Here is a 12,746-nt window from a genome sequence, read left to right as displayed (position 1 = left end):
CCAAAACACAATATCATTTACCCACACGTCGGTGTTGGACATGTTATATCGCTTGTGTGTGGCCCAAAGCAAGGGTCACAGGGGGCAGGACTTCCAGATGTTTCCTATTATCCCACAGCACTGACGAGACCTTCCTGGTCACCCTAACTCTGGGTCTCACACTTCTCAGAATCAAGAAGGAAGGGCAGACGATTTTATTGGCCATGTGATTCCACTGTTGTTTTAACCAAGGCATTGGTCAATGTGGTCAAACAATAAAAAGGACAGCGTCTTTCAAAATGGCAATCCCCATCCGCATGGGTTTGAAGGAAAATGCCTCGGTTATGACGCCACTATCCTGTCATGAATAGGCAAAACTTTGGTAGATCATGACGGGGGAAATCCAGTTGCGCGGATTAAATCAACAAAGTGCTACCCTGAAGAAAATCCCCTCTAATCTATGGCGCTGAGAGATGATCAATTTTAGACACAAACAAGGGAATTTGCTGCAACAAAAGATGGGCACTTATCACCGTAAACCTGGAATAGAAAAGGAATCATGTTGTTTGAATTGGACTGCTTCCTCTTTACCTCAAATAGGCAATAGATCCAGAGATCCGCAATGATACTATAGAGTCAAATGAATCCCTAGTCTAATCCCTCCTTTCACACCCCCAACCCCCTTCTCACCTCTCCTCCTCCCAACATGCTTCCCTGCAGCACGTTGGATAGGCTTGCTGTTAATCGCCGAGGGATGAGTGACATGCAGAATGGCTGAGATTCCAAAGCCGGATAACCATGTCTTTCGCGTTTCATTTGCAAAGATTGCGATTGAGAATCGATTCTGTACGGGGGGCTAAAGAGCCAGGAGGTTGTGGAAGAGCACAAAGGGAAGTGGAAAAGATATCAGTGATAAGGCAAACAGAGAGTGATGTGGGTGGTAAAAGAGCGAGCTGCCATTCTATCTGCCACTGTTCAATTTCTATTCTGGACGTAGGGGGAACAAACCCTGTAAAGATGAGGGCTGCCAGGTGGCTGCAGATAAAGACACTGATGAGTCTATACAAATATGATAATGTATTTCTACATTTATATATAGGCATGTCCGGTGTGAAGGCAGAAATGTGTCAGTGATGTAAACCGCAGTATGTCATGTTGTGGTTTATGTTCCACAGAAATGTAACTTTACAGTCTGGACTGAAGTTCACTTTTCTTGAATGGGTAAAATCCCTCCCACGGTTTGGCTTCCTATGGTATCCCACAGAAATCAGAAAATTCTCTGTGTGCTGTTGTTAAGCATTCTGGGATATGTAGGAGATATCTCACTACACTAAGCAAGGCAGGTTTAGAAAAAAGCAGACACTCAAATATAAACAAAAAAACTAGGGATGCAATAAGGTTGGTTTTCTTTATCGAGTCAACTGACGATTTTTTTATAGGTTTATCAGTTATTGGTTTTGTACAAATTGTCAGAAAATTGTTAAAACTCCCAGTTTCAAAGTCCAACGTGATGTCTTTAAATATCTTGTTTGGTCAATCCAAAACCAAAAATGATTACTTTCAATATGATATCAAACCGATTGGAGGAGTCCTCCATGCTTAGGACCTTTAAAACAAAATGTTCTCCCAATCTTGCCATAAGAATACTGCAATAAGTAATTGCCGATTCCTTTTCTGTTCTATTAAGGAACATATTGTTGCATTTCTGTTTGAAACACAAATGACCCCTTAATGAACAATCTGATTCTTCTCTATAACGACTCTCACTTTCATTCCCCATCACAGCCTGAGGCAATACACCCCTTACCCACCTACCCCCGCCCTGAACCACCATATATCTTTATTGAAACCATATGCTGTGAGCTCCCACAGCCAGACTCCCCTTATCAACACCAGTGAGCTGCATGGTGACAAAGCCTCGGCTCCCACTGTGGGAAGGGGAGCAGGCTCAGCTGGACCCTAGACATGGAACATGGAGGGGGGGGATTTGCAGAGGATTGGGGTCCGTGGAGAGAACTGATGTTTCTGTTCTCTTGTCCATGTGCTCTTTTTAGAAATCCAAGCCATGAGCCCTTAATGCCACAATGTATGGATATCAGTGGGTTTTGGAATGATGTCATTGGAAGTCTTCTCATATAGGGTAAATTAATACAGGGCAGCAGGCTTTGGCATCAAGACTTATTCACACAGTATGCGCCCATATGGGAAAATGGATAGTAATGAGGGCAATCTCATGTCTACATAAAAACTTGTTAACAAGATGATACATCAACAACGTCAATCCACTCATTTAAACACTACAGAGCAAAAGCACATAAGAGGATATTCTTTTCGTTTTTCACCAAATAGGGTTTGTACGGAGTGAAGCCTTTCTCATCAAACTGTGAATGCGCAACATTTGAAATCATCAGTTTACCACTTAGGCTTCATCTTAACAAGAGAATCTAGAAGGGGAAGAGAGCAGACCTCGATGACTATGTGAAAAATAATGCTGGCATCCGCTTTATGTATCGGCTCCAACATTTGACTGATTGTTCATTTCCCATGGTTCAGTCCTCCACCAAGTTTCATTAAACCAAAGACATAACCTCCTTGGTGAATATAAAGACTAACCTTGCCCCTCCATGTAAATGCAGCATTGTTGTGTATAAAAGGCCATTCTATGCAAAGACCCCGGTGATAACAGAGGTTCTCTCAAGCCTGATTCCACTGGGGCTAAACACCGTATGGCTTGAATCAAGACATGCCAATTTATGTGATGATGGGGGGAGGGGGGGCCCGGTGGAGGGGACTGGCAGCTTTCAGATGTTCACAAGAAAAAGCTCCCCGACTCCTCTGGTAAAGCATCAGGGGTTTTGTCTTTATCATCAGGAACTGAGTTTGGGGGGAGAGGAGGTCAAAGCGTGTTCCTCTGCTGCCTGGTCTGTCTTGCAACAGAAGATAAGCCTCGTCTGTTTCTTGTGTAACCGAGAAAGGAAGCAGTGCCACAGTTTGGCCCCCCAAGTCTTGTAGAACTCAAATCAGTAAACGAGTTTAGGCTTCAGTTGCATGAATCATCTGCGTTAAGTGGGTATAATCTGGCAAAAGTAGTGCTTTCTTCTCTGACTTGAAGTGATCATTTAGTATCTGTTTGACACAAGGCTACTGTTTGCAGAAATGTACTGACTTATTTCAAGAACTTTGAGGAAGTTCCTTAACGCGTGACAGCACGAGAGAAAGAGGGAACAAGCAGTTGCAAGATGTTGGAATCGGAAAATGTATAGAATGATTTGCATATCCTCAAGAAACAGCACGTAAAAATGATCTCAATCCACACCAACCTTTTAAGCAGGGTGTCAAAGCGAGTAAAAAGAGCTTTGAATCCTTAAGTGTTTAGAAGCTGACCCTGACTTTTGACCTTGTTGCAAAGGGGGCAACAAAAAAAGAGATTTTCCTACAGCAGCCTCAGCAGGCAATAAAGAATCCTCATAAATTCCCTATATTGCCATCACATTAAATATGGCCAATTTGGAGTTCATCTCAAGCTAACTTAGTCTCAGAGGAAAGCAGCAGCCATTTGCATATAACAAACATGACAAGGCAAGGATGAGGAAGACAAATGAAAAATGACAAGGTGAAGAGTAATAGTTTCCTGCAGGTGGGAGCCATCTTCAGTGTGTTGGTGTCTGAATTGGAGTGTGTAATGTTACCAGGATGTTCATTCATAAAGCAGCTGATATAGCCTACAATGAGTGATTAAGTAGCAGTGCTGAAATGGTTCCTTATCTCTGTATGGGGAAAAGGAGGTGTGGCAGTGTTGAATGCTCATGAATATCGATGTATTTCTTAGGCCAGTGTGGATTGAGCTCCCCTTTAAAAAACATTTGAACGTGTGCTTTAACACACAATGGAGAGGTGTGAATGATGCCCTCCAGCACTCATGCCCATGTTGAAAAGTAGCCAACTGGAGCCAATCAATGAATTTGTTTCTGACATTACTACATATTTGTTTAGAAACATGCAGCATATCCAGCAGGCTGCCCAGTAAGAACACAGCTGTCAATAAAAGTCTGAGTGAATAACAAAAAGTGCCGCAAAACAACCTATAAACCACAGCTTTGCCTGTTTTTATAAAACAATAACAAGAGTTAACATATCCATCAAAAACTCGTGTGTGTATAGAACGTATCGCCAAACCCCCAATATGAATTGCTGTTGATTTAGTGTCATGCCCAGCCTGTAAACTACAGCAGGGGGTAATATAAAAGTAGTTTTTATTGTGCAAAGCGTGCCAATTAATGTTCTGTACATACGCCGAATTAAAGTGTAAAGTCTGTCATGTTATAAAATGTCACCAATGTTCTAATGCAGCGTGTATTAGTGTTCAATGAGACAGTAAACTTGAATTGAAAGATTTACGAGTGGGGTTTGGCTTAATGTTCTGCCAGTGTAGGTGAAAGCGGAACGTGACCCAAAGCAGCGTGAAAGGTAATGTCAAACTTACCGACTGAAGGAAAAGCAATATCCGAACATAATGCCTCTCGGTGTTGAGCATTTCATTTAAAACACAAAGCCGGAGCCGCTGCTGTCGGTCCGAGTCCTTGGTGGCGTGGATACCGTTCTCGTGATGCCCGTCGTCCTCTTCCATGATGGTAAGAAAGGTCGCTCTCTACAGAAATGCTCTTATTTCACTAAGTATCCACACTTTGTCGAGTTGTTGCTTCAGTCCATCGTTCAAGAGCAAGTTTTCCAAAACCCCTCACAAGTAATGATGAGGATTGCACCGGTCACACAGGAGATAAAGTTCACTAAAAGTGCCAAACAACAAGCGGAGAGCCTGGCTGTGTGAGCAGCTGAGAGCGGCGGAGCGAGGCAGACTGCAGAGAGGCTGGAGGGGAGGAGGAGGAGGGACCCGGAGCAGAGACACAGGGGCCACAGCTCACTTCTGCTGTGAAGGAGCACACAAACAAACAGAACTTTCAACAACAGTTACATTAATGAACTGCATAAACAATCATGTCAAAAGTAAACAGGCGTGTTAAATAAATGGACTGTAGTACAAGGTACAATATTTGCCTCCAAACTGTAGTGGACTAGAAGTAGCATTTGGAAATACTCAAGTGAAGTACTAGTATGTCAAAATAGTACTTGTGCAAAACTTGAGTGAATGTATTTCCACCACTGATGACAACTAAACTCAACGTATTAGTCATGCTTAGCCTACCAGGGAAATGCCTTGAACAAACTATATATGTTCATGTAAATATAATAAAACATGAAATAAAAGATTCAAATAAATTACCTATTGCAGTAAACAAAGTAACTTACCTTTAATCTTTTATATACAATGTTAAATGAACATAGCCTACTGTTATAATAAGTAAAGACACCACAGAAATACTTGTTACGCTGCTTTCCCTAGGCTAGTTAAGCTGTTTGTCCAGGGCTGATGATATGAAAAAGCCATTGAAAAGTCTCAAATGTTAGCATCCCCCCTTCTTGATGCACCAATGCACGTAGCAACTACACAGAAATACATATCAGAAAGTCTGATATCAAAACTTTTAAAAAGTAAGTATTTGAATTAAGTGTCACGCATATTTATGATACAGTTGTTTTAATTGAGTAACTTAGCTAAATATGTTGCCCCCTACCTACCTGTCACAATAGCAGCCTATCTCACCTGTAGCGAGCACGAGCTGGTACATTTAAGAGGAAGGCGCCCTCTGGTGGATAAAGACAGAAGTGCGACTTAAGGTGGTAGAATGAGCACAGGTAGTATGTGATAAAAAATAACTTTTAGAAACGATTCGGTCTATAAACCACTTTCATGTATCATAAGATATAGCACTGACATGTGTCGTCTGTATTTTTTGTTGTGTTGAATTAAGATTTCCCATGGTATTTTTTCAATAAACTAAATATATGCCACCTGTTCTTGGTGTAGCCGAAAGGGATGCATAAAGGCTGCAACAATGTCAGTTAAGATTTAATAAGCTTGAGGGCATGATGGCAAGTTTTGGCAATACTGGCACAGGTCTCGACCAAGAGCAGTTGGTTGTTTTTATAGAGGGAACATCCTGCTTATTTCACTGCACTCACAGACAAGCATTAATGCCTTGGGCCACATTCACTTTAATTGTGCTGTGAATATTCATAATAGAGCAACTGAAATATCTGCCTTGTAATCCTTTGAATTTTTACTGCAATTATTACAAGTTATTTAGATGTATGTCTTAATATAGAGCCTAAGTTGCCTCTGGAGGGGAAAAGAATACCAATAAAAAAAAATCAAAGCAATCCTGTGAACAAAAACTGAAATATTAAGAATGGCAGAAATTAAAATGTCAATAATAGTTTTAATCAATGCATGTTACATTCAATACCAATTGTGATGCTCCCACACATAATTGCATACATACATAATTTCTCGCAATCCCAGATGAGGAATGCAACAGACAACTTTTAAATGCCTTACACTATCATATATTTACATATTTATCCTCCGCTTCTGTACACGGCAAATCTTTAAATATGGAGGAGTAACTAGCATGTATGACTGATTGTATGTGGTTTCTTTGAAGCAATGTTACTTTTTCCTTCCAAAAAAAGGCATGTGCGCAAAGCACCGTCATAGAAAGTGAGTCACACAGTTAGACATGACAGGTTAAAAACTCCTCCGACGCCTCGTCTTCATTCGTATTTCACAAGATAAAACTCTTCCTTCAGCAGGGTTTTCTTTCAAACTGCACAAAAGTACAAAAAGGACATGAAAGGTAACCAATGGGAATAGAAAGAATCAACATAAAATGTGCTCAGTGCATTAAGACTTTCCAATATAACAAAGAGGAGTTTGCCCTGTTCCATTGCTGTGATAAATAAATTCACATTGTTACAGGCAGACAGTGAAGAGGGCTTGAATCAAAACTAAAGTACAGTGAGTCTACAGAAAAAACGTGAAGCAAAAAGAAAACGTGTGAAGGCTAAACTGCACATTTCTGTTGCCAAAACATTTAAATATTGGGTTTGAGTGAAAAAAGTAGATTTAATTACATAATAAGCCAAAATTCAAGCTATGTATAACACAAATAGCTGCAGTGAGTGAGTTGGCCTCTGAAGAGATCACTATAGATTAGTTTGGAGGAGCAGGACAGTTTAACTGTGCTTTAGCTCCGTTTGGAAATGTGGATAAAATATCTTTGTGGTCATTTTGAATTTGCCCTGCAAACACTATGTGCAAAATTAAGGAGTTTCTGTAACTAAATGCATTATAATTAGAACAAGAGTTCTAGGGTTATGTCTAGCCCAAATGGAGTTTTTATGGGGGTCACTATGACTCCTTGTAGTGTGTATGAATCGACTGGCTGAACACACTGCAGTAGGTTGTGAGATGGGATGAATGAGACGGCGTAGTTGTCAAAAATGGCAAAATAGGAGTCCTAGAAACCAAATACAAATATATAAAGAAAAATAAATCTTGTGTGCTTGGCCCGATGTGTGAGGAAGACTTCAGCAGGTGTCTGCATGTTCAATGAAATTGTGTTTTAACATTAGATGAAGGGTTAATGCTTTCAATCCCTTCGTGACGCCACTTGCCTTAAAGCAGCAGATGATTATTACAGAAAATGTTTTATAACGTTTGCATCTCCTCGGAGAGAAATCCAGCTGTGAATCTGTTTGATTAAAACAAAACCAGATATGCAGATTTTGGAACACAACTCTGTATTACCAAAATTAACAAACTTTTTTACAATTTCAGAAAGGCCGACAGTGTAACTATTGCAGTTAAAGACGAGCAGAGACTCTTTTTTTGCCACGAAGCATGATTCTAAATGGTGGGGGGGGGGAGAAAGTCACTGTTGAGCTTCATCTTCAATGAGAGGCTGCGACAGAGAAATGCAGCTTTTCCCGACGTGGCTTGGGTTTTTGACACTTTGCTCTCGGAGTCAAAGGCAGACAGTGTTGATATATGTAGTCATATAAATAACAAACAGTACAGTATAAATATAAAGATCTGCATGGTGTGTGTGTGTGTGTGTGTGTGTGTGTGTGTGTGTGTGTGTGTGTGTGTGTGTGTGTGTGTGTGTGTGTGCACGCACAGTACAGTAAATGGTGTATGAGTATAGGACGAGAGAGTGTATGTGTATGTTGTAATGTGCGCTTGTGAGCCAGTGTTAGGACAGGGCTGGGGGGAGGTTAGAGGTGAGGCTTTTCCTCCCCCACCTCGTGGAAGAGCGAGGTGTAAAACTCCGGCTCCAGCTGCTTGTTGCGGTAACGCTGGACTATCTCAGTTATTTTCTGCTTCCGCCGCACGTGAGGCGGGTTGTACAAGTCACTTTCCAGACGCTTCCGTCGGCACACGTTGATGACCGTTTGCCGCACGAGGAACCCTGAGAGGAGGAGCAGGAGGAGGAGGAGGAGGAGGAGGAGGAGGAGGAAACAGGAGCTCATCAGCACAAGGTAGTCAAACATTTTTGAAACTGTGTACAACAGCAATTTGCAGGAAATAGATGAATCCTATGACGACCATGAACATTTACATGTTAAAAGGAGCCAAGCATAACATTTAAACACTTTTGTAACTGCTTTAACTGAAGGACAAGGTTAATATGTATATAGACATATTTGTGTATTTTAGTGCAGGGTATATGCAGGAATCCTGAAGTCAAATGTAAGACCTTTTAAGACCTTTTTTAAGACCGTTTCCATACATTTTAAGACCTCATCGCCACTTCGAGTTTGAACCGGTTACATTGACGACACACTTTACCTCACATTTACTATACAGTATTGATTGTCCTTCCTCCTTATCTTCCAACCATTTGGACGCAGACTTGCATTTCCCCATAACGATGTTGTTTAACAACCGGCGTAAACGGACCTTCGCGCGCTATCAAGCAGTGAGCGTGCGATGTCCTGTTCACATGACTTCAAATCCAACGGGATGCCATAAATAAACTACACAGAATCACACTACACACCTACGCAATGATTACATTCAGGCACACTGTAGAATACAACCTCTTTGGACAATTTATATACTTATTGAAAACAAGCTACAAAATGTAATACCTTGGAAAATACCGTTTAATACTTTTTAATAGCCTTCATTTTCGCTAAATTGATTTATCAACTTCTAATACTTTTTAAGACCCCGCGGACACCCTGTAGTGTTTTTAAAAGCAAGAAAAAACATTCAAAAAGAACAAATGATGCTTATTTCTGGTTCATATGTGTATGTTATGCCTTTACTGTGACATTTTAACGTGCTTTAATGTTCAAAAAGTGCTTTTCTGTTGTGATTGCTATATAACACTCGCACAGCAGTTGACCAATGTCATTAAGTGACGGAGACAAAGGATTCCAATGGAGCTGTTTCAGGCAGGGGTGGAGTGTGTGGGAGAGAGACTCTCTCTATAGGGAACTTTTGGATTTTAGCCTTTGCAGACCACACAAAGCTATAGAACACGCTGCTATAGGAAAGGGAAAACGGAATAGGGCTTCTTTAAAAAAGCGTCCAACTTTGACATCTGCTGGCAACAAATTAAATGACATGCATGGAATGGCTTTTTCATTGTAAATGTTTGTTGCAGCATAGGGGATATGAATGCTGTCACATATTTAACTTATTATTATTATTATTATTAACCAACTATTGCTGACCAATAACATTTCCAAAGGCTTTTTCAGTTGGATTTACCGACAGAAGCTCGTATATGCTGGCTCAAGTTAATGTTGGGATTAAAAAGAACACGTTAGAGATAGATAAAGAGAGTTGTTACCTAGTGCTCTGCGGCTGACCACCATGCCGTCCACCAGGGGAATCACCATGCCGAATTTACCCACAGCTCCATGCAGCCGCATCCTGAAGAGTCCCGTCTTCAGAGGTTGGATGAAGATCAGAGGAACGTCCTTTTCCAGTAACCCTGACCTGCAGCAGGAGAAATTACAGGGCGATGATGGACGATACAAAACCCAATGCCAATATCATTTATACTTGCAAGGAACACGTTTCTTGACTAAGGTGCTAATATATTAACAATCCACATTCAAAAACAATAAGAGCGGTGCAGGAATAAGTCTTAAAACCCGGATATAAGTTAGCATTCCTCCACTTCAGTTTCCCTTGTCTCAAGGTCAATGGTTTTTTGAAAATGTTTTTGGTTAGATGCCTGAAATAAGGTCTGGTGACACAAGCTCAAGAGATTTTTACCACATAAAATATGTCAGTGAATACCCCATTGTTGAATATCTGAAGCCTCTTTGTGCCAAACAATCTAACAAGTTGCTAAATGAGACGTCGTCATGCCAAAGACGATCTGCCTTTAGCTTAGCAGTGGTGACGTGATGTAGCACGGTTATAGCCTAACGTTAGCTTTTTACTTCTAGAGATTGCATTACCACACAGTGACTGCTGAACAAAACATCTAAGTACAATAAACCTGCGTTGCCACAGATCTTATTTCCTGCAACATTCCAAAATCTAATGGAAAAACCCCATTGGAATTTAAGAAGAGGGAGCCCTTGAGTTCTCAGTCCAGTTAATTCAGTCTGAGGTTTTTGGACTGTGGTCCTAGGTCATTTCAATGTTATTACTTGAAGTCTAAGGGTGCATTCACACCAGCCTTTGGTGCGTTCACAACTGCCTTGTATAGTCCGGTTGAATCGAACCCTGGTGCGGTTCATTTGGGTCGGTGTGAACGCAGTCCGAGACCTCTGAAGTGAACTAAACAACCGGACTCTGGTCCGCTAAAATAGGTGGTCTCGGAGCGCTTGCTTGCGAACTCTGTCTGGAGCGGTTCATTGCTGGTGTGAACGCAGTCCGCACCAAAACATAGGAAGCGTAGTATTTACGTGTCACAAGAACGCGGATATCTTCAAAATCTTTAGCGAAAGAGTCTTTCAAGACATCCGCGGTTGTTAATTTAAAGAGTGAATCAGAATTAAGTGTTGAACAGTGTCGTGTATAGTAAAAATTCTCCGTCAACTACATAAAAGTAAGAACACCTGAAACGCCTCTCCTTACTGCACAACCTCTCTCATTATGTTATAATGTTTTTTAACGGACGTTGTCTGATTATATAATCATATGCGCGGGCCGCTATGTCTGTTGATCTCCAGATTAACAGCAGCATGAGAATAACCAGCCGAAAGTGCCGATGCTCCATGGCGGAGGCTCCAGTAGAAATTGCCGGGATTTGCGTTGTTAACCCCTTAATGTCTGACCAATGTCTGACCAATGGTTGAACAGCATTTCCGTGCACATGACTTGTGTTTAAAGTGTATAGTCCGTTTGAGTTTTGCTGTGTGAACACAAACCGAACCTTCTGAAAAATGAAACAATGTAACAAACTGTCGTCTGGTGCAAACAGAGAAGCGGACTATTAGGTGCGAATGCACCCTAAACGTCTTTAAAGTTGCATTTTATCTCAACCTTAACTAAAACAACCTACATATTATTCATGTTTCACAAAAACTGAATCGTTTTCGAAGCTACTTCACACTTCCTTATTCTGCACACACTGCATGTACTTCCTGTTTTGCACTCTTTGCTTCTTATCCTGCATGTACAGTACACACAGTGTGTTTTTGCAGAAATGCTTTTTTTTCCTTTCCTTTTTTACACCTGGCAGAAACCAATTCAGAAACCATATGTTCTCCTTTCTGTCTGCAAAGTGTTGTGTTTGCGAGCGTCTGTATACCTGCAGGAAGTGCTGTTGCTCATGCTCCCCTCCAAGCCCGTGCTGGTTTCCGCCAAGAGGTCAGACAGAGGGAAGTTCTCTAAAAACACAAACACAATGACGTTCATGTCACTTGATCCATTAGCCATACACTTAAGAAATGTCTTTTTATACAGGCACATTGTAAGGCTACAGAGCCTATTTCTTATGTTTGAGTTAATTCTTTTATATTTAAAAAATTGCATCTCATAACAGTTGCTCCACTATAAAATAAAAATAATATAAATATTTGTATGAACAAAATAAGTACAACTGTCCACATTGTACTACAATTAGGGCTGCTCGATTATGGCAAAAATCATAATCTCGATTATTTGGGTCAATAATTGATATCACGATTATTAAAAACGATTATCCATTTACTTTGAAAACATCCATTTATTGAAAAAAAAATGTGAACAGTATGTTTTTAACAGTTGATTACCCTGAACTTTAAGTATAATTCAACTGAAAAAAATAAATAAAATAAAATAAATAAATAATCGTTTTATTTTGATTATGTTGTTTTCATAATCGTTGCAAGCCAAAATCGTAATTGCAATTTAAATACGATTAATTGAGCAGCCCTAACTACAATGTATTACATGTATATAACAATAATGATCAAACAATATGAAAAATGTAGGAAGAAGAGTTTTTTCCTACCGATATCATCAAAGCGCTCCACCCAGACCACAAACACCTTGGTCTCGGGACCCAGAGGTGGGAAAGACTTTCCAGTGGACGACCTCTTCGACTTCACCAAAGGACTCAGCTGCAGAAATAGCACAAAAATCAGTGAGTTTAAGCAACATAAAGCAACTAGACATTCTTATCAGTATATAGTTCAGATACACTAGTATTACCTTTTTGGCAGACTCCAGGTTTTCTGAATGGTTGGGGAACAGCTCCAGTGTGAGATTGGGTTGTTTGAGTGACCCGGGCACGATGTCTGCATTAGTGTCCGCCTCCACGGTGGAGTCGCTGTGCACCGACGACTCCTCTGAGGAACATCAAGGGAACAAACAACAACTCTGTCAACTCTTGTTTATTTGATATCCCACACTG

The 12,746-nt window shown here is 40.7% G+C and overlaps 2 protein-coding genes across 7 annotated transcripts in view; both read right to left on the bottom strand.

Moving 5' to 3' along the window:
- Positions 1-4,988, bottom strand: part of prex1 (phosphatidylinositol-3,4,5-trisphosphate-dependent Rac exchange factor 1) — a 105,782-nt gene extending 100,794 nt beyond the window's left edge. The window contains exon 1 of the mRNA XM_079673649.1: positions 4,463-4,988. Within this exon, the coding sequence (XP_079529775.1) occupies positions 4,463-4,606 (144 nt within the window). The 5' untranslated portion in view covers positions 4,607-4,988. The remainder of the gene's footprint in view (positions 1-4,462) is intronic.
- Positions 4,989-6,297: 1,309 nt separating this feature from the next.
- ralgapb (Ral GTPase activating protein non-catalytic subunit beta) overlaps positions 6,298-12,746 on the bottom strand; it is a 34,603-nt gene continuing 28,154 nt past the window's right edge. For all 6 annotated transcript variants that reach the window (XM_079676656.1, XM_079676655.1, XM_079676660.1 and 3 more), the window contains 5 exons: positions 12,545-12,681; positions 12,345-12,453; positions 11,661-11,739; positions 9,741-9,889; positions 6,298-8,348 (listed from right to left, as the gene is read on the bottom strand). In XM_079676656.1, the coding sequence (XP_079532782.1) occupies positions 8,155-8,348; positions 9,741-9,889; positions 11,661-11,739; positions 12,345-12,453; positions 12,545-12,681 (668 nt within the window). In that variant the 3' untranslated portion in view covers positions 6,298-8,154. The remainder of the gene's footprint in view (positions 8,349-9,740; positions 9,890-11,660; positions 11,740-12,344; positions 12,454-12,544; positions 12,682-12,746) is intronic.

The sequence above is a fragment of the Notothenia rossii genome, assembly GCF_949606895.1.
Source record: "Notothenia rossii genome assembly, chromosome: 4".
Classification (NCBI taxonomy): Eukaryota; Metazoa; Chordata; class Actinopteri; order Perciformes; family Nototheniidae; genus Notothenia; species Notothenia rossii.
Note: the sequence above shows the minus strand (reverse complement) of the source record. Positions and strands in the feature narration are given on the sequence as shown.